The sequence below is a fragment of the Lepidochelys kempii genome, chromosome 6, assembly GCF_965140265.1.
Source record: "Lepidochelys kempii isolate rLepKem1 chromosome 6, rLepKem1.hap2, whole genome shotgun sequence".
Classification (NCBI taxonomy): domain Eukaryota; kingdom Metazoa; phylum Chordata; order Testudines; family Cheloniidae; genus Lepidochelys; species Lepidochelys kempii.
In genome coordinates, this window is record NC_133261.1 from 16,091,168 (window position 1) to 16,112,370 (window position 21,203).

Consider the following 21,203-nt stretch of genomic DNA (forward strand, 5'->3'; position numbering starts at 1 on the left):
TGGATTTGTGCAGGAAATGGCCCAACTTGATTATCATGCACATTGTGTAGAGAGTTGTCACTTTGGATGGGCTATTACCAGCAGGAGAGTGAATTTGTGTGTGGGGGGGTGGAGGGTGAGAAAACCTGGATTTGTGCTGGAAATGGCCCAACTTGATGATCACTTTAGATAAGCTATTACCAGCAGGGCAGTGGGGTGGGAGGAGGTATTGTTTCATATTCTCTGTGTGTATATAAAGTCTGCTGCAGTTTCCACGGTATGCATCCGATGAAGTGAGCTGTAGCTCACGAAAGCTCATGCTCAAATAAATTGGTTAGTCTCTAAGGTGCCACAAGTACTCCTTTTCTTTTTGCGAATACAGACTAACACAGCTGTTACTCTGAAACAAATACTCCTGTTCCTTTTATGGATACAGACTAACACAGCTGCTACTCTGAAACCTGTCATTATGTTGGAAGTAAACAAATCAAACAGGTCAGGAGTGAGAAGTGTTGGCACAGAGGGAGATGGGGAGGGGCAAGGCTAGAATAGCAGTAGGGGCTCCCGGTCAGGAATGAGCAGTGCTGGCAGAAGGTACATCTCCCTTTTCACAGTGGTGGATTCCAATCTGAGTCATTCACCCCATCAAAGAGAAACTATTCACTCGAATGCTCTTATATTACTTCATTCTACTGGGGGTAAGATTACAGGACAGAGGGTGAGTGTGGGGTGGGGTCACTAGATCAATATGCGGTGTTGGGGATCTAGAGAAATGGAGACTCTCTGGGGTCAGGGTTCCATGGCAGTGTCCCGGGAATGGTGCTGTGTTCATGCCACAGAGGCCAGGGCCACCTGGTTGTTGGCCCTGTCGAAGACAACGTAGTACTGGCTGATGAAGACATCTCCAAGGATCCAGAGCTCTCCAGAGGGGGTAGGGAGGTCGATGCTTTCAAAGCCAGAGCTACAAGAACCAGAGTCCTGCACCAGGAAAAATAGGACATAATTACTGGGCAGGAACTTCAATGATCTCTTGAGTTATCATCCTGTAGAGCCTGCACATGCCTGTGCTTGTACCATCTTCGGCTGGACTCTCAGAGCTCCCAAGCTAAGGAGCATTAGGCTGGGTCAGGGCTTTGATGAGAGATCTCTATGGGCCCTAGGGAGTGGCACTGGTGAGTTGGTCCCCAATGTTTGGAGCTATTTAGATATCTAACCCCCACTCACCTACCTTTGTGGATTTGGGCCTAGGAACAGCTTCAGGCTAAGGGGTGCAAACTTTCAAATGGGAAGAAAAGCAAGGTCCTGACCACTTCTGTTCATGACACATCCCTTGGGGAGGCTAAGCGCGCTCTCTCCAGACTCCTGGCCAGATTCCAAAGGAAGCAATTACATTCTGCCACCAGAAATCCTGCTGTGATTATAAGTGGATTTGGGCTTCCCCACTGCCTGCTACCAGCTGGTGTTGCTGTGTGCTGTTAAAGCAGCTTGCCTGTTCCTCCCCAGAGGGAAGCAAACCTTTATCATGGGGAAGGAAACTCCTTCCTGATGCTCAGATGCCCATGCCCTGGAGCGCGAGGCAGTGATCTCTCTTGATCTAGCCTCCCAGCTTGGGTAGCTGCTCATTTAATTCTCTCCTAGCCCCGTAAGGCCCCTGCCCTGGTGATCTCCTATGGTGGCCAGCTTTACAGGCTGCCTCGCTGCTCTTGCGGTATGTCACTTTCACTGTGGGCCTGCCTTGATCTTGACCGTCCCTCCCACTGGAACTGTTTGTGAGAAGAGCTCTCTGCTGCCCCACTCTCATACTGGGGACAGAGTCTGAGCTGCATCTCAGTGATGCTCCTGCAGGCTCATGCCGGCTGTGCAGGGGGCAATTGCCAGCATGCTCAGTGCAATGGCCTCAGGCACAAGCCCTGGCTAAGAGGCCCCGAGGCAGCTTTCTCAGCAGAACACTCACATCAAGAATGTAGGCACTGGGGGGCACAGGGAACTCGATGCCATTGATGGTGAAGACGATGTTGGGCAGGCTGCTCATGGCACTGCAGCTGATCTGCAGGGAGGGAGGCAACACACGGAGGAAAGGTTAGACACGTCTCGGACACTAGGTTCTCCAATGAGAGATGGAGCATCACATCCGTGTGTAGCAGACACCTCTAGAAGCATCTCTCCCTCTCCCTGCCCTTACCGTGCCATCGCTGGTGCCGATGTAGGAGTTGATGTTGGAGATGCCAGAAGGGGGCCCAGCCAGCAGAGAAGTGCCAGTGTCAATGATAGCCCGGCAGCCACCAGAGCAAGCGATGGTCTCTCCGTTCATGGTGACGCTGCAAGAGAGAGAGTCGGGGGGAACGTTCCCAGTCACACTCCCGATTTCATTCCCACTCAGCCCACGAGCCAGCAGTGAGAGGCCTGTGGAGCTGCCTCACCATTCCCTTGCTACAACTGCCAAGAACTTTCCCCTAATGTTTTAGCTTCAACCTTCCTTGGCTATTGCCCATCACTCATCATCCTACATCCTTCTGGGACTGTGACCGATCTACCCTGGGTGTCACAAAGAGATGTCAAGGGGTTGTGACCATCCTGCCCTTTCCTTTATTGCTAAGCAGAGCTGGCCAGATGAAGGTTCCCGATGTGGATGAGGTGGAGAAACACTGATCTAACCTCCTCACTGGTGAGCCCCTTTCCTATAGCTCCAAGGAAGGTGTGATTCCTACTCCTTTGTCTCTCATCTTGTCTAGACTCTGCAAGTTGAGCTCCCACACACACACCTCCTATTGCCTGTCTCCTCAAGGTGGCACGATTGAGGGGAAGGGCCAAGGGGTGGGAGATACCTGTCCATGGTGATTTCCCAGTAAGTCTCAGCAGAGAGAGGGATCCAGTTCAGGCTCCCAGAGTAGTAAGATGAGTCAATGCCACCAAACATCACAAAGCTGCCGCTCTGCTCATCACTGGAGAAGGAAGAGAGGAGAGTCAAGGAAGATCCATGAATGGTCGGCTAACAAGACAATAGCAAATGCCCCATCTGTTAGAAAAGGACCACAGCTGGGCAGTGCTGGGGTAGAGTCATAGCTGGGCACATCAGCATCTAGTACAGAGAAAGGAAAGGATGGTTGGATGAGAGTGGCACCTCACCCCCTACTTTAATCTTACTTTGCCCTGTCTCTTGCTAGATTTCAAAAGCTAAGCATGATTGGACCTGCCCTAAAACTGGATGGGAGACCTTCAAGGAAAGGCCCAGGTGTTTGAGGCAGTGGTGTCAGTCACTCAGTAAAAAGAAAAGGAGTACTTGTGGCACCTTAGAGACTAACCAATTTATTTGAGCATAAGCTTTCGTGAGCTACAGCTCACTTCATCGGATGCATCGGAGCTGTAGCTCACGAAAGCTTATGCTCAAATAAATTGGTTAGTCTCTAAGGTGCCACAAGTACTCCTTTTCTTTTTGCGAATACAGACTAACACGGCTGTTACTCTGAAACCAGTCACTCAGTAGGTGCTGCTCTTCCCTCTGAGTCAGTACCAAGCAAATGGTTCTGTATGGTGCTAGAAGATGCTAAGTGAGGGAACCACGTTTGGGGGAATGTTTCCCCCAGGAGTCAGTGTAATACTGATGACCTACCTTGGCACTGGGCAGTGCTTGATATGGTCCTGATGCTTTAATGTAATCATTAGAGATAGTAGCGTTAATTTCTGCTCCCGAAAACTTGGGCCCAAATTGTGAAAGAAGCTTATTGGAACATCTCTGAGGGTGAGATTTTACCTGTAATCAGTTTCTTAATGTATTAGGCTTAGACTTGCGTGTTTTTGCTTTATTTTGCTTGATGACTGTCAAGGTTCCTTCCCCACTCTGAACTCTAGGGTACAGATGTGGGGACCTGCATGAAAACCTCCTAAGCTTATTTTTACCAGCTTAGGTTAAAACTTCCCCAAGATACAAACTATTTTACCTGTTGCCCTTGGACTTTCGCTGCCACCACCAAACGTTTAACCGGGTTTATTATTGGGAAAGAGCCATTTGGAAACGTCTTTCCCCCCAAAATCCTCACCAAAACGTTGCACCCCCCTTCCTGGGGAAGGTTTGATAAAAATCCTCACCAATTTGTATAGGTGACCACAGACCCAAACCCTTCGATCTTTAGAACAATGAAAAGAAGCATTCAGTTTCTTACAAGAAGAATGTTAATAGAAGAAAAAGTAAAAAGAATCACCTCTGTAAAATCAGGATGGTAAATACCTTACAGGGTAATTAGATTCAAAACATAGAGAATCCCTCTAGGCAAAACCTTAAGTTACAAAAAGACACAAAGACAGGAATATCCATTCCTGTCAGCACAGCTTATTTCCTCAGCCATTTAAAGAAATCAGAATCTAACGCATATGTAGCTAGATTACTTACTAAATTCTAAGACTCCATTCCTGTTCTGTCCCTGGCAAAAGCATCACACAGACAGACCCTTTGTTTCTCCCCCCTCCAGCTTTGAAAGTATCTTGTCTCCTCGTTGGTCATTTTGGTCAGGTGCCAGTGAGGTTATCCTAGCTTCTCAACCCTTTACAGGTGAAAGGGTTTTTCCTCTGGCCGGGAGGGATTTTAAAGGTGGTTACCCTTCCCTTTATATTTATGACACGCCCCCCCCAAATCACGGACAGGGTGAAACACTGCCTGGGATTTCTTCCTGGAGTTCTAGGAAAAAACAGAGTTAATAAGACACAGGCACCTCTAAATATACTACCAAGTATATAAAGACTAAGAATATTTTCCACATCTCAAGGATGATTTTAACCTGTTGATTCTGGGAAACTTTCACGGGAGAGTGCATCAGCCACTTTGTTAGAAGCTCCTAGATGTGTTGGATGTCGAAATCAAAATCTTGGAGAGCTAAACTCCACCGAATAAGTTTTTTGTTATTTCCCGTGGCGGTATGAAGCCACTGTAGCGCAGCATGGTCGGTTTGCAGGTGGAAACGCCGTCCCCAAATATATGGGCGTAGCTTTTCCAGAGCGTAGACAATAGCGTAACATTCTTTTTCAGTGACTGACCAGTTGCTTTCCCTCTCAGACAGCTTCTTGCTGAGAAACACTACAGGGTGGAATTCTTGATCAGGTCCGTTCTGCATTAAAACTGCTCCAACACCACACTCAGATGCATCTGTGATTACTAGGAACGATTTGTCAAAGTCTGGGACCCTGAGTACAGGGTCATACATGAGTGTCGCTTTAAGCTGGTTAAAGGCCTTCTGATACTCTTCGGTCCACTGCACGGAATTTGGCTGTTTCTTTTTGGTTAGGTCTATCAGGGGGGTGGTGATTTGGCTGTATTGCGGTACAAATAGTCTGTAATAACCGGCCAAGCCTAAGAAGGATTGAACCTGTTTCTTTGACTTTGGGACAGGCCACTTTTGGATAGCATCCACTTTGGCCTGTAGGGGGTTGATAGTTCCTTGACCCACCTGGTGTCCAAGGTAAATCACTCTGTCTAGGCCTGTTTCAGAGTAACAGCCGTGTTAGTCTGTATTCGCAAAAAGAAAAGGGGTACTTGTGGCACCTTAGAGACTAACCAATTTATTTGAGCATGAGCTTTCGTGAGCTACAGCTCACTTCATCGGATGCATACCGTGGAAACTGCAGAAGACATTATATACATACAGAGACCATGAAACAATACCTCCTCCCACCCCACTGTCCTGCTGGTAATAGCTTATCTAAAGTGATCATCAAGTTGGGCCATTTCCAGCACAAATCCAGGTTTTCTCACCCTCCGCCCCCCCACACACAAACTCACTCTCCTGCTGGTAATAGCCCATCCAAAGTGACCACTCTCTTCACAATGTCTAGGCCTATTTGACACTTCTTAGCCTTAACAGTTAGTCCTGCCTCCCTTATGCGCTCAAAGACTTTTTGTAGATGTTCCAGGTGTTCTGCCCAGGAATCCGAAAATATGGCCACATCGTCAAGGTAGGCGACTGCATATTCTCCTAATCCCGCTAGGAGACCATCTACAAGTCTTTGGAAGGTGGCGGGTGCATTCCGCAGCCCGAAAGGGAGTACATTAAATTCATGCAGCCCGACATGGGTGGTGAAGGCTGACCTTTCCTTGGTGGATTCATCTAGCGGTACCTGCCAGTACCCCTTGGCCTATCCCAGTTTCTCTAATAGTTCATCTGTGCGTGGCATTGGATAGTTGTCTGGGTGAGTTACAGCATTTAGCTTATGGTAGTCCACACAAAAACGTATCTCCCCATCTGGTTTGGGAACTAGAACCACTGGAGATGCCCATGCACTGCCAGAGGGGCGGATTACACCCATCTGTAACTTATCCTGGATCTCCCGTTCTATAGCAGTTTTAGCTTGAGGAGACACCCGGTAAGGTTGGACTTTAATTGGGTGAGCATTACCTGTGTCAATGGAGTGGTATGCCCGTTCAGTCAGTCCTGGGATGGCTGAGAACGTCAGCGCGTAGCTAGCGCACAGCTCCTGGATCTGCTGTTGCTGCATACGCCAAAGGGTCATGGAGAGGTTCACCTCGTCCACGCCACCAGCACTTTTCCCTTCGTAGTAGACACCTTCAGGCCACTCAGCGTCATCTCCTCCCTGGGCTGTAAACTGACAAATCTTTAATTCTCGGGAATAAAAGGGCTTAGAGAATTAATATGGTATACCTTAGGCTTTCGGTTGGAGGAGGGGAATGCTATGAGATAATTAAGAGTTCCCAGGTGCTCCTGGACCGTGAATGGCTCTTCCCACGACGCTTCCATTTTATGGGCCTGAAGCACCTTTAAAACCATGACCTGGTCTCCTACTTTGAAGGAATGCTCTCTGGCATGTTTATCATACCAGGCTTTTTGCTCTTTTTGAGCATCCTGTAGGTTTTCTTTAGCAAGGGCTAAAGAGGTTCAGAGGGTGTTTTGTAGGTTGGTTGCAAAGTCCAGAATGTTAGTTCCTGGAGAAGGTGTAAATCCCTCCCATTGCTGCTTCACCAACTGTAATGGCCCCTTAACCTCGCGGCCATATACAAGTTCAAATGGTGAAAACCCTAAACTGGGATGTGGTGCAGCTTTGTAGGCAAAGAGCAACTGCTGCAACACTAGGTCCCAATCATTGGAGTGTTCATTTACGAATTTATGTATCATGGCCCGCAAAGTTCCATTAAACTTCTCCACCATGTCATTTGTTTGATGGTGGTAAGGAGTGGCAACCAAGTGGTTTACCCCATGAGCTTCCCAAAGGCTTTCCATAGTTCCTGCCAGGAAATTAGTTCCTGCATCTGTGAGGATGTCAGAGGGCCAACCTACCCTGGCAACAATGTCTGTTAATGCCTGGCACACACTTTTAGCCCTGGTGTTGCTCAGAGCTACTGCTTCTGGCCATCGGGTGGCAAAATCCATGAAAGTCAGTATGTACTGCTTTCCTCTGGGTGTCTTTTTCGGAAAAGGACCCAGAATATCCACAGCTACTCGCTGAAATGGAACTTCAATGATGAGGAGCGGCTGGAGAGGGGCTTTGCCCTGGTCTTGGGGTTTTCCCACTTTTTGGCATACCTCACAAGACCGGACATAGGTAGAAACATCCTTGCCCATTCCCTCCCAGTGGAATGACCTCCCCAACCGGTCTTTGGTCCTGTTCACCCCAGCCTGGCCACTAGGATGATCATGGGCTAAGCTCAAGAGCTTGACCCGGTACTTAGTTGGAACTACCAACTGTCTTTGAGGATGCCAGTCTTCCTGGTGTCCACCAGAAAGAGTTTCCTTGTATAAAAGTCCTCTTTCTACAACAAACCGGGATCGATTAGAAGAGCTGAGAGGCAGGGGGTTGCTCCGTGCCACCATCCAAGCTCTCTGGAGGCTTTCATCTGCTTCCTGCTCGGTCTGGAACTGTTCCCTTGATGCTGGAGACATCAGTTCCTCATTGGATTGTGGACTTAGGCTTGGTCCCTCTGGAAGCGATGTAGGGGATGGGGCTGTTTCCGTTGACTGTGAACCGCTCTCCGCTAGTGCACTATGTTGGGGTTCAGGCTCCGGCTGAGCCTCTTGTGTAGGGTTATCGGCTGCTGCCGGTTCAGGTTCAGTGGGGCCCTCTGGTGTTGGGATTGCAAGTACTGGGTTCAGTGCTGGCATGGGTCTGGTGTTGGTTGTTCCGCCGGTTCCGGTTCTGGGACTGGCTCTGTCTGGGTCTCTGGGACTGGATCCACTACTGCTGTTGCAGACATTGGCCTGGGGTCTGGGTCCATCACCTCTGACCGGGTCCTGGTAGAAGTTTCCAGAACAGAGCTAGGTGTGACAGCTTGTTTAGTCTGGCTGTGGGTGACCATTCCCACCCTCTTGGCTGACTTCACATGATTGGCCAAGTCTTCTGCCAACAGCATGGGGATGGGATAATCATCATAGACTGCAAAAGTCCACGTTCCTGACCAGCCCTTGTGCTGGACAGGCAACTTGGCTGTAGGCAAATTGAAAGAGTTGGTCTTGAAGGGTTGAATCGTCACTTGGATCTCTGGATTGATTAAATTGGGGTCCACTAAGGAAGCATGGATAGCTGACACTTGTGCTCCGGTGTCCCTCCACGTGGAGGGACCTTCTTCCCGCCCACACTCACAGTTTCCCTCCGCTCCACGGGTATCTGGGAGGTATCTGGGCCTGAGGACCTCTGGTGTGATTCCGATGCAATGAATCATAGAATCATAGAATATCAGGGTTGGAAGGGACCTCAGGAGGTCATCTAGTCCAACCCCCTGCTCAAAAGCAGGACCCATCCCCAATTAAATCAATGAACTGTAATCTGTTGGAGTTCTTGGGGCAGTTGGCCTTTACATGCCCCGGCTCATTGCATTTAAAACGTCATCCAGCTGACGGGTCATTGGGGCGAGGTGGGTTTCTGGAGAATGGTGTGGCAGGACGATAAGGTGTCTGGAGGGTTCCTTGTGGGGTAGGTGGAGCGTTGGGCTGCCTCCGGTAGTAGGGTGTGGTCTGAGGTTGTCCCTTCTGGTATCTGCTCCAACTGCGACCAGTTTTTTTCTTCTCTGCCACCTCCACCCATTTGGCTCCAATCTCCCCCGCCTCGATTACAGTTTTGGGCTTCCCATCTAGGATGTATCTTTCTATTTCCTCAGGAACACCCCCTAAGAACTGTTCCATTTGCATTAGGAAGGGCAAATCTGCTGGAGATTTAACAGCATCCCAATGTTTCACAATGTGGTAGGCATGTTGGGTAAATGACATGTCCGGGTTTCCACCTTAGGGCTCTGAACCGCCGATGGGAATGCTCGGGGGTTAGCCCCATTCTGACTCTCACCTTGGTTTTAAACAGTTCATACTGGTTCATTTGTTCCTTAGGCATTTCAGCCGCCACCTCAGCTAAGGGTCCACTGAGCTGCGGCCTCAGCTCTACCATGTATTGGTCTGTAGAGATGTTGTACCCAAGGCAGGCCCTTTCGAAGTGTTCTAAGAAGGCCTCGGTATCATCGCCTGCCTTGTAGGTGGGGAACTTTCTGGGATGGGCAGTGGTACCTGGACAAGAATTGCTAGGGTTTGTTGATATATTCTGCTGAGCCTTTGCATTCTCCATCTCCAGTGCATGCTTGCTCTCTTTTTCCTTTGCCTCCAGTTCTTTGTCCTTCGCCTCCATTTCCCTCCTGTGGGCAGCCTCCATTTCTTTTTCCCTGGCTGCATGTGCATCCATCTCCATTCGCATGAGTTCTATCCATCTTTCATATTCCTATTGTTTTTCCTCAGCCTCCAATCTGGCTAATTCCAGGTTTTGTTGAACCGTGGAGTCTGTAATCCTAACCTCTCTGTTTTTAACTAACTTTACACCCAAGAGTTAGAAAGAAAGAAAAAACTTGGCTTGTAAAATTTTGCTGTGCTGTAATATGATACCTATATTCTCTGATAGTGATTGTCAGCCTACAGAGGAATCCTAAAAAAAAAAACCCTCACACCTTTGTCTCCAGGCAAATAGGCAGAAAACCCCTCTAGTTGCTCTTAGGTAAAAAAACAACTTCAGGTCTGTGAAGACTTGTGAATTTCCCTGCAGAAGGTTAACTACCCTGTCTTTAGGTAAAGAAAACTCCAGCTCACAAAAGACAATTCCCTTTTGTCTCTGCTTTGGCCCCAAAGCAGAGAAAAAGAACTCCAACTACTTCCAGTTGGAAACCTGCTTTCCAGCAGCCCAAAGGAAAAAAAAATCCCTTTTAAAATCTGTGTTTCTGGTTCAAAAAATCTCAAATTGATCTCAAAATGATTTCAAGTTGATCCCACTGCTCTGCTACCATGTCAAGATTCCTTCCCCACTCTGAACTCTTGGGTACAGATGTGGGGACCTGCATGAAACCTCCAAAGCTTACTTATAACAGCTTAGGTTAAAACTTCCCCAAGGTAACTATTTTACTATTTTACCTTTTGCCTATTTTACTATTTAAAACTATTTTACCTTTTGCCCTTGGACTTTCGCTGCCACCACCAAATGTCTAACCGGGTTTACTATTGGGAAAGAGCCATTTGGAAACGTCTTTCCCCCAAAATCCTCACCAAAGCCTTGCACCCCCCTTCCTGGGGAAGATTTGATAAAAGTCCTCACCAATTTGCATAGGTGACCACAGACCCAAACCCTTGGATCTTAAGAACAATGAAAAGAAGCATTCAGTTTCTTACAAGAAGAATTTTAATAGAAGAAAAAGTAAAAAAGAATCACCTCTGTAAAATCAGGATGGTAAATACCTTACAGGGTAATTAGATTCAAAACATAGAGAATCCCTCTTGGCAAAACCTTAAGTTACAAAAAAGACACACAGACAGAAATAGTCATTCTATTCAGCACAATTCTTTTCTCAGCCATTTAAAGAAATCATAATCTAACACATACCTAGCTAGATTACTTACTAAAGTTCTAAGACTCCATTCCTGGTCTATCCCCGGCAAAAGCAGCATATAGACAGAAACAGACCCTTTGTTTCTCTCCCTCCTCCCAGCTTTTGAAAGTATCTTGTCTCCTCATTGGTCATTTTGGTCAGGTGCCAGCGAGGTTACCTTTAGCTTCTTAACCCTTTACAGGTGAGAGGATTTTTCCTCTGGCCAGGAGGGATTTTAAAGGGGTTTACCCTTCCCTTTATATTTATGACAGCTGCTTTTGGGCAATTCTAATGCAAACATTGCAGGGGTCACTCAGTGTGAGAGGCACTATACGAACGTGAGTCTCACTGCAGTAGATGGGCTGTTTCCAGCCTTGACTTACGAGCTCAGGTAAACAGAGAAGAGGTCCTGGGACACCAAACCCTCATTCATCATGTTGTCGAAGACGGGCGTAGCTCCAGAAGAGGCGATGCTTGGGAAGGCCAGACCCAGGATCCCATCAAATTCGGAGTACTCAAAGGCTGTGCCGGGCTCAGTTTCACTCAGGCCAAAGATCTGTTTGGTGTCCACAATGCCTCCAATCTTGGGGGAGGGATGGAGACAATCAGACACATGCTATACCCGAGGAGAAGCTGCTAAGTCCTACCAGAGGGAACTTCATGGGTGGGAAGTTTTCAGAAGCTGAACTCTGCTCTCCCCCACATATGGGAACAGCCTAAGAATGACTGGGTTACGTGCGTAGGCGCTAATGGGTCTGACTTTGATTTCATTCTTTGTGGAGTCGTTCAGCTGAAGTGGGCAGTTATCAGCATGAGATCAGAATGAGGCCCCAGCATTAAGAATAGTGTCAATGGGTATTATATGTATGAACAATCCTATAAAGCCCCTTTGATCACCTAGGATTTCGCAGTTGTTCCTATTCTGGATGCCACACTCACTCCACACTTCAAGCCAACAGCAGAGAGAAAACTGAGATCCTCCTGCTCTAAAAGCCTCCCTGCCATACAAAGGCACTAACTGTATACAGCAGAGCAGCTCTGTTCCATACAGTAGGGAGCAGTGATGCTGTATACCCTACCCTCTTCAATAGGAGTCAACATATGAGCTGCACTCTGCTTGTAAGTGGGTAAAATAGAGCGAGCATGATACAAAAATGCAGATGATCTCTGGCTTGCTCTTGTGTCTTCCACCTCTTTCTCTGGCTTTATCTCCTCTCTTCTCTACTCTTCTCTATCCCCCTCTCCCGGTTCACTCCATGTGGAATTCCTCTTTAGATTCCCAGATGCGTCCTGTCCTTATAACTCCCTATCTTGATCCTTTCTTGTGATTTACCTGGACGGTGTCATACGCCAGGAATCCGGTCATGCTGCCACTGCCATACTGGATGGAGAGACTCTCATTAGTGGCCTCATAGGTGGAGGAGTCTGATGGGTTGAATTGGTTGTGGTTTGCTGCAAGTACAGAAAAGTCAGATGGTCACAGACGGACACTTGTAACTCTCCCCATGTGTTGTATAGAGAGCCTGGATGCCTAAACAGGCTATGAATTCCTTAGTGGGGACAGGATGCTGAAGAGTCAAGCATTGCAGCGCTCAGCATTACCACACCTAAGTGCCTTTGTGGATCTAGCTTCGGGTCTGACTAGGGCCTGTTTTCCCTCTGACACCATGCAACACGTGGAGGGATAATGGAGGGAGACCTACTGCTCTCTGGCTTCTGAGGTGGATAAAAATAGATGATTTTAAAAATCCTATTTAAAATTAACCTTGACATTAGGACAACATATGTTAAGGTCTAAACTTACTAAAATCCACTAAAATCATCTAAATTACATACAAATGTTACTATTAAGCAGTGCATGTTCTCTGCCTTTAAAGAAAGTCAGTGGAACTGGAGGAATTTCAGTGCTCTCATAATCTGGAAACACAATTTCTTCAAGTGCTAAACAAGCTTTTGACAGCAGTAGGCTCTTCTGCAAGTGCAAAGAGAATACTTTCTTTATATCCGTTTATTAACTAGTTCAGTTCATGGACTAGTTCATTCCAATTTAAGAAACTAATTGGAAATTGAAAAGTGGGAATGCTTGTTTTCCTCTTCCAATCTCTGAGTAAAAACTAGGTGCGAGAGGATGAGCTCTGCAAGTTCTAAAATCAGAAAACGCTGATCAGAAACAATCAGTTCAATTCATTAACTACAGATAACACTTCCTTTGTTTCATAAATCTGTTATTTTTAAATGCAAAACATGTTTTGATAAATTTTTCTTTCTTATGTATCCAGCCCATTCAAAGGAGTTTTAACTAATTTTTTTTAAAAGCTGGATTTTGCATTTTAAAGTGAATTCCAATTTCCATGCAAATTGAGTTTGACACAAATCAAAAAGTAATTACATAGTGAATAAGAAATGCATCCCTCACCATTCTCTAAAATAATTGAAAAAAGTACAAATTATTTATCTGAATAATTGTATATTAAGCTATATAATTGCGTAAATAAATGTGCATTGCCAACCTTCCTGGTTTCGCCAGGAGTCTCGCAGAATCAGGCCCTATCTCCTGGAGGCTACTGAAGCCGATCCGGGAGATTTTAGGCCGCTAAAAGTCCGGCGGCACAGCAGGGCTAAGACAGCCTCCCTGCCTGTCCTGGCCCTGTGCTGCTTCCAGAAGCAGCCAGCATGTTCCTGAGGCCCCTGACAGAGAGGTGGGGGGTTTCTATGCGCTCCCCACACCTCCAGCACTAACTCTGCAGCTCCCATTGGCCAGGAACTGCAGCCGATGGGAGCTGCGGCTTTGGTGCCTGCAGGCAAGGGCAGCGGGCAGAGCCCCTCTCCCCCTCCCCCTCCCCAGGGCCATGCTGGCTTCTTCCAGGAGCAGCGTGGGACCAGGGCAGGCAGAGAGCCTGCCTTAGCCCTGCTGCACCACCGTGCGGGAGCCAGCTGAGGTAAGCGCCTCCTGTCCGGATCCTGCACCCTACACCCCAAACCCCTGCCCCAGCCCTGAGCCCCCTCCCGCACCCAAACACCCTCCCAGAGCCTGCACCCCATATCCCCTCCTCCACCCCGACCCCCAGCCCTGAGCCCCCTCCCGCACCCAAACACCCTGCCAGAGCCTGCACCCCATATCCCCTCCTCCACCCCGACCCCCAGCCCTGAGCCCCCTCCCTCACCGAAACTCCCTCCCAAAGCCTGCATCCTGCACCCCTACCCCAGCCCAGAGCCCCCTCCTGCACCCAAACTCCTTCCCAGAGCCCACGCCCCTCACCCCCTACTGCACCCCAATCGCCTGCCCTAGGCTTAGCCCAGAGCCCCCTCCCACACTCCCAAACCCTCGGCCCCAACCCAGAGCCTGCACCCCAATCCCCCTGCCCCAGCCTGGTGAAAGTGAGAGAGGGTTGGGGAGAGTGAACGACAGAGGGAGGAGGGATGGTGTGAGTAGGATGGGGCCTCAACATGTTTATAGTGGTAACAAACCAGTGAGAATCAACTTCCTTTAGAAAAATAACTAAAAAGTACAAATGCAAAGCAAGATTAAAATCAATTATTTCAATTAAGGTTCTTCCTCACTAATGTAAATCTCTATGATTTCAATCAACCTGCCCAGCTGGAATGTCAAGGCAAGAGGCATTACAGGTGACTTACTGCAGGCTGTGCTGGAGCAGTACACGGAGGGCACCCACAGGTTGGAAGAGCCGGTGTCGAAGAGGACAGAGAACTCCTGGGCTGGGGTACCAATGGAGATGGTTCCATAATACTCGATCTGCCAAAGCAGGACAAAGAACGATGTAAAGAGAGGGAACCATTGCCATCCAAGGGCTAGATCCTCAGCTGGTGTAAACCCTTATAGCTACCCAAGCTGATTTACACCAGCTGAGGGTCTGGGCTATGGTGCCCTCGCTACAGGCTCAGCCTGACCTGGTATTCCTCTGCCATCACTTTGCCAAGCATGGCTCCTAGCACCTACTGGCATCTGAGGCACAGAGTCATTTAGCCCTAGTCCCCATAAATAACAGTGTGTGAGAGGGGGCGTTGAGTAGGGGGGAGCCAGCAGACCCTGGGAGTGCTGTTCCCAGTGCTCTTCTTAATCCCATCTGTCATAAAAATAAAAGGAAAGGTAACCACCTTTCCGTATACAGTGCTATAAAATCCCTCCTGGCCAGAGGCAAAACCCTTTCACCTCTAAAGGGTTAAGAAGCTAAGATAACCTTGCTGGCACCTGACCAAAATGACCAATGAGGAAACAAGATACTTTCAAATCGGGATGGGGGGAAACAAAGGGTTCATCTGTCTGGGTGATTCTGTTGCGGGGAACAGATCAGGAATGCAGTCTCAGAGCTTCTGTTAGTTAGTAAGTAATCTAGCTAGAAATGCGTTAGATTTCCTTTTGTTAAATGGCTGGTAAAATAAGCTGTGCGGGATGGAAGGTATATTCCTGTTTTTTTGTCTTTTCGTAACTTAAAGTTTTGCCTAGAGGAATTCTCTATGTTTTGAATCTGATTACCCTGTAAGGTATTTACCATCCTGATTTTACAGAGGTGATTCTTTTACATTTTCTTTAATTAAAATTCTTCTTTTAAGAACCTGATTGATTTTTCATTGTTTTTAAGATCCAAGGGTTTTGGGTCTGTGTTCACCTGTACAAATTGGTGAGGATTTTTAACAAGCCTCCCCCAGGAAAGGGGGTGTAGGGCTTGGGGGGATATTTTGGGGGAAGATGTCTCCAAGTGGGCTCTCTCCCTGTTCTTTGTTTAACACGCTTGGTGGTGGCAGCATACGGTTCAAGGACAAGGCCTTGAGGAAGTTTTAACTTAAGCTGGTAAAAATAAGCTTCGGGGGTCTTTCATGCAGATCCCCACATCTGTACCCTAGAGTTCAGAGTGGCAAAGGAATCTTGACACCATCCAATCAGGGCTGGGTGGCCCAGCACAGGTTCTTGGCAGCAGCAAGATGAGAGCTTGGTTGGAAGCACATGGGTAAGGGAGTGTGTTGGGGCACTTTTGGGAGGAGGAGAGATCAGCTCTTGGCAGAGGAGTGGGAAGCTTTGATGAGGAGAGGGAGGCTACAAGACCTGCTCTCCTGCCATACTCACATCCATGTAGTTTGTTAGGGGCTCACTGGCATCCTCGTTGGCCAGGCTGGGGAAATACTTGGAGGCTGGGTTGTAAGGGTGTTTCTTCAGGAAATCCTCCAGCAAGCCATGTTCCTTAAGGTTCTGCCTCAGGGATTTCATCTTCTTCAGGGAGACCCTAATCAACAGGGGTGGGGAGAGAGACTGATCAGTAACAAATAAGCAGTAGTCAGGGAATACTGTGCAATCCAGCTTTTACATTGCACTGAGACCCCTTAGTAAACCTAGGATTATCAAAGGAGTGTAAAGGAGTTGGGGTCCCAGTGCACTGAAAGTCAATGGGAGTTGGGCACATAATTCCCATAGGACCCTTGGAAAATTCCAGCACATGTGTACTAGAGATGACAGAGAGATGACCCAGCGGAAATAGACAAGATGGACAAGGGAAGTATTATCAGCCGCCTTGACTCCGTTGACCACACTGTTCTGCTTGAAATCACGTTCTCCCTTGGCTTCCATGTCTCTCTACTCTCATGGTTCTCCCTCCTATATCTGTAATCACTCTTTGATGTCTTTTAGTGGATCCACCCTTCAACTTTCTGGAAGGATTCTCTGTCCCTGTCTGTTATCCTTCTATCCCTTATCTCTGTGCAATCTTATCCACAAACATAAATTCCACTACTATATCTATACCGATAACTCACAAATCTACCGCCCTCGGCTAGACCTGTCTCCTCATGTCCAAACTGAAATCTTGGCCTTGTACGCCAGGCTTGATGGGAGTAATTGAACATGGGGGAAGCCTCATTTTTTGGGAGACAGGATTAGAGAGGTTAATAGATCAGTCGACTGAACACAGAATGTCTGTGCTAACCAGGACAGGTAAGTGGGTGGTAAGCCAAGAGAGAATGGCTGAACTAGCCAATATAAGGCAGGGAACATCAAGGGAATCATTTACAAAGTACAAGGTAACAATGGACAAGATAAGATGGGAACATAAAGATGCGTAAGTCGCACATGGCCTGGATAGAGCATGCTGTACAGGGATTGGTTCCTACAAAGTAACCAAGCCAATCCCCAAATGTGTGATACACAGTAAATGCAATGAATGTGATGTGTAAATGTATGTAAAGGAAGCAGGGTTATTTGTGTAACTCTGGATCCTTGATGCACCCTGCATCCACCCCCTGCAGATGAGTCAGATCAGCCCAGCATAGCTTTACAGTATGCCAACTGAAGACACCTGAGTGAGGAAATACGGAGTCAAACGGAATGCTTGAGGAGCATGACTAAAACAGAGCTCCTAATCTTCCTCCTCCCATCAAGCCCTCCCCCACTATCTCTTTCCTTGATCACTGTCGGCAACCACCCCATCCTGCCTCTCACGCAGGCCATAACCTGAGGTCATCTTCAACATGGACTTTTCTCTAGCTCCTCACATCTGGGTTATGTTTAAATCTTGCCAAATCTTCTTGCATAAGCTCTCTGAGATGCAGCCTTTCCTTCAGACAACTATAGCTCTCGTCCCAGCTCTCCTCATTTCATGCCTCAGTTGCTGCAACATTCTTTTCCCTGGCTTTGACAAATGTCGTCTTGCCCTACTCATGCACGTTCAGAATGCTGCTGCAAAGATAATTTTCCTAGTGTGTCACTTTGACCACGTGCGATGGCGTGTCCTCCCAACACTCCCCTTGAAGGGGTTAAGGTAGGCCAGAGGGGCCAATTAACCTATTAGGCGGCAAGCTGGGGGAAATTAAAGCTGAGCGAAAAGCCCTAATTAGAAGAAGCCCACCTGTGCAGGAACAGGCAGGGCTTCCATAAAGCTGGGGAGCAGACAGCAGAAGGGGGCTGCAGGGAAATAGGCTGCAGTCTCTCCCTGGGAGAAGGGCGGCATGTTTTGAAACTACAGAGGCAGGTAGCCTCCCTGGGAAGAGGAAGTTGGGAGGCTGGCCAACCCAGAGAGGGGTGGAAGCCAGATAGGTAGGAAAGGCTTAGGGAAAGTGGCAGCAAAGATCTTGGCTGCTGATTAGAGGGTCCCTGAGCTGGAACCCAGAGTAGAGAATGGGTCCAGGTTCCCCTAAGAGCCACTGGGGAAGTGGCACCAGCTGTGCAGAGAATGGAAAGACTGCCTGAGCCTAAGAAGGGATATAAGAAGGGACTGGGATACCCCAGAAGGGGAAGCCACATCGTGACCTGGACAGATGGCCAAGTCACAAGGAGGCAGCAGCCGTAGTTCCTGGAGTGACAGAGGGTCTGCAGACCAAGAGGAAGCAACAAAGAGATGGAGTGCAAGGGGTGTAGGCCTCACAGATCTAATCCCCAGAGAGGCCAGGAAGAGTTACTATCCAGCAGTCAGTAGAGCATCCTCTGACACCATGAAAGTCCTCTCTTTGCATCCCTCCATCTCATCAGGCATAAGCTGCTTGTCTTTACTTTCAAGGCCCTTCACACTCAAACAATCCCACCCTACCTCTCATCCCTCATTTGCTATCAAGCTATCGATACTCGCCTCCCATTGGCCCATGATGCCAGCCTCCACTGCCCACTTGGAAAATTTCCAATCAAGCATCTTCATGCTTCCCCCGACCTGCCCCCTACGGTTGGGAGGTCCTCCCAGAGCCGTCCTTACCCATATGCAAAGTACGCAGCTGCGTAGGGCACCAGGAAATTTGGGGCACCAAATTTCCTGGTGCCCTACACAGCTGTGTGCTGCTCCAGCCCCTGCTCTGCCTCTTCCACATGGCCCCTGCCCCTACTCTGCCCCAGCCCCGCCCCCACTCCAGCCAGCCCTTCCCCTGAGGACTGTAGGATGGGTCGGGCTCCCTGCACTCACTGGCAGCAGTAAGTAGAGTGACCCAGCCCCAGCCTGCAGAGCAGGCTGGGGCCGGGTCATTCCACTTCCCGCAGGATGCGGGGGGGGGGCGGCTGCATAGGGCACCAAAATGGCTAGGGATGGCCCTGGGTCCTCCCCATAAACATCTGCAAAGCTACCTCACTGTCCTCCTTCAAATCCCTCCTTAAAACCTCTCTTCTGTCAAGATGCCTATGAAAAACCCAACATGAATAAAAGTTTGGCTGCTGGTATGCAGAGACCACTGTCCCTCATGTACTTGTACTCCCCTATCGGCCTGTCTGTATCCATCTGTCATCTCTTCTCTAATTCTAAGGTTGTTATCTACTTAGCGAAGGGACAGTCTTCCAGTGCCTAGCACAATGGAGTTCTGATCCATGACTTGTGGGTCCTACATGCTGTGATAATACAAATAATAAACACTAATATTATCACAGAGAACTGATCCCCAGAGAGAGACTCTGTCACTTGCCCATGGTCACAGAGGGGGTCTGTATTAGAGACAGAAATTAATCCAGATCTCTCAAGTGCCACTCCAGTGCCTTCACCACAAGACCTGCCTTCCTCATTCCTCCGCTAGAACACAAAGCTAAGGGGTAGTTCCCAACTGCTTCCTATACATGAATGGAGAGTACAGAAGAGAATGAGAGAAGTGCAGACACTCCACTTGATAATCACACATTGCTATGTAGAAAGCCGAGTTCAGCAGCCCAAAGTGGTGTGTTCCCACAATACTCACTTTGTCACCTGGCACTGAGAGAGCGCCACCAAACTCAGGAGCAGAAGCCACTTCATGATGTTTTCTGAAACGCAAGCTAGTGGTGATGATAGGAGAATGTAGAGAAATGCCTGGGTGCTGCTTCTTATAAACACACAGCTCAGAGCTTTTCTTATCGAATTAATAACCCTGATAAGAAATGTAAACCTTCCTGATAAGATCTTCCAGAATGTCCTTTAACAAAATTTTGGAGAACACTAAAAGTCCATAGATTTCCACCTTCACTTGTCTGTGACCCGAAAATGGGGCATCATCTAAAGGGAAGGTGTGAGAGTTCAGGGATGTCTAAGCTTTGAAAAGCAATGCCTATGGGTTGTTTTAAAGAATGGGACAGAAGGCACAGAAGGATTGAATGGGATACGAATACATTCACTGCTTGGTTCTTCATTTCAGTCTGGCCAAATGTTGTGAGAGTGGGTACCTCGATGGGATTGGAGCCTTCCACACTTTGGGCACCAGTTACAATACAGCCATGTAGTGAATAACTGGTTTCTTGATGAGAACTGGGATATGGAGCTTTACGCCTCTAGGTAGTTTGGTCTGAATCTGAGCCCAGGTCAGCACAGAGAGCTAAAGTCAGTGGACTGGGAAATAGGATGTAGGGCATGCCACAGTCTGAGTGACTGTCTGACTCAGGAATTCGATATGGAGCCTTTCACCTCTAGGTTCTCGCTCACCCAGTTCAATAGCAAAAGTGTTTGTTGCCTGACAGTGCTTGGGTGAAATATGTTGGTGATCTCCATCCATCTTCTAGAGGGACAGTTGAGGGTAGGGAAGGATGGGGTGTGATTACATGTTTGGGAGTGAGTGGATAGAGGGATGGTGGGTGAGTGTGACATGACTACCTTCAATGTGTCTGAGGGCAAATTGTAAGTTGTGCTTTGGAATGACAGGGCTAAGGTAGTGGTGGGCTATGGAGGCCACTTTTGAAGGGCAAGAAGGAAGCAGATGTCACGGAGGGTAAGGTCACCATGACGTAGACCTGAGGGGGAGAGAAAAGGAGGAGATCCTGGATGGCCCCAAACCTGGAGACTGATTCCCTGGCCCAGGAGCAAATTATGGGTTCAAGTTCCAATGGCTTGGATGTGGGGGAGGTCTCACTTCTTAGCCCTGGTACTTCAGCCATCCTGTTCCTCTCAGAAGACTATCCACTGAACTTGGGTACCAGGCCATGCACCAGGAGCATCTGTTCTGCCTGAAAAAGAATGAGAATCCCAACAGATTTCACAACTTTTACTTTCCATTTAGCACTACCAGATTCCTGACAAGCAAACACCCCATGAGCCACATTCCCCCACCCACTAACTAGGGCTTAATAATCATAAACATGTATGGTGGAGTTCCTGGCTTGAAATAAAGACCCTTTTAAGAAGCATCACAACCAAGGGGACTGACCATCTGACAAGTTCAAGAATGGAAGATGGAGCTATTTGCTTCTCATTGTGCCTCAGTCCAATCTGGCCACAAACTGGGGAACAACTGGCTCAGGAGCATTGGGATTAGCATACAGAGCCTTCCACTTCTAGGCCCTTAGGTACATTCTGAGCCCAAATCAAGGGATGGATGTTTGGTGGCCCCTATGTCAGATGAGTGGGGAGGGGATGGGTCTCAGTCCCAGACCCTGGTGGGACAGGTGCCCACATTGCCAGATAAATTAATCATCAGGGGCACCAATTGGGCCCCTTTATCTCAGTAAAAAAGC

The 21,203-nt window shown here is 48.2% G+C and overlaps 1 protein-coding gene and 1 pseudogene across 1 annotated transcript; one reads left to right on the forward strand and one right to left on the reverse strand.

Moving 5' to 3' along the window:
- The window catches only part of LOC140913272 (pepsin A-like), a 69,260-nt pseudogene that overhangs the window by 8,769 nt on the left and 39,288 nt on the right, over positions 1 to 21,203 (forward strand).
- LOC140913806 (pepsin A-2/A-3-like) lies at positions 808 to 19,518 on the reverse strand. Its single transcript, XM_073350603.1, has 9 exons — positions 19,463 to 19,518; positions 15,894 to 16,050; positions 14,447 to 14,564; positions 12,144 to 12,262; positions 11,194 to 11,393; positions 2,805 to 2,921; positions 2,156 to 2,297; positions 1,934 to 2,026; positions 808 to 957 (listed from the first exon to the last, which is right to left on the reverse strand). The coding sequence occupies exons 1-9, from the start codon at positions 19,516 to 19,518 to the stop codon at positions 808 to 810; spliced, it is 1,152 nt and encodes a 383-aa protein (XP_073206704.1).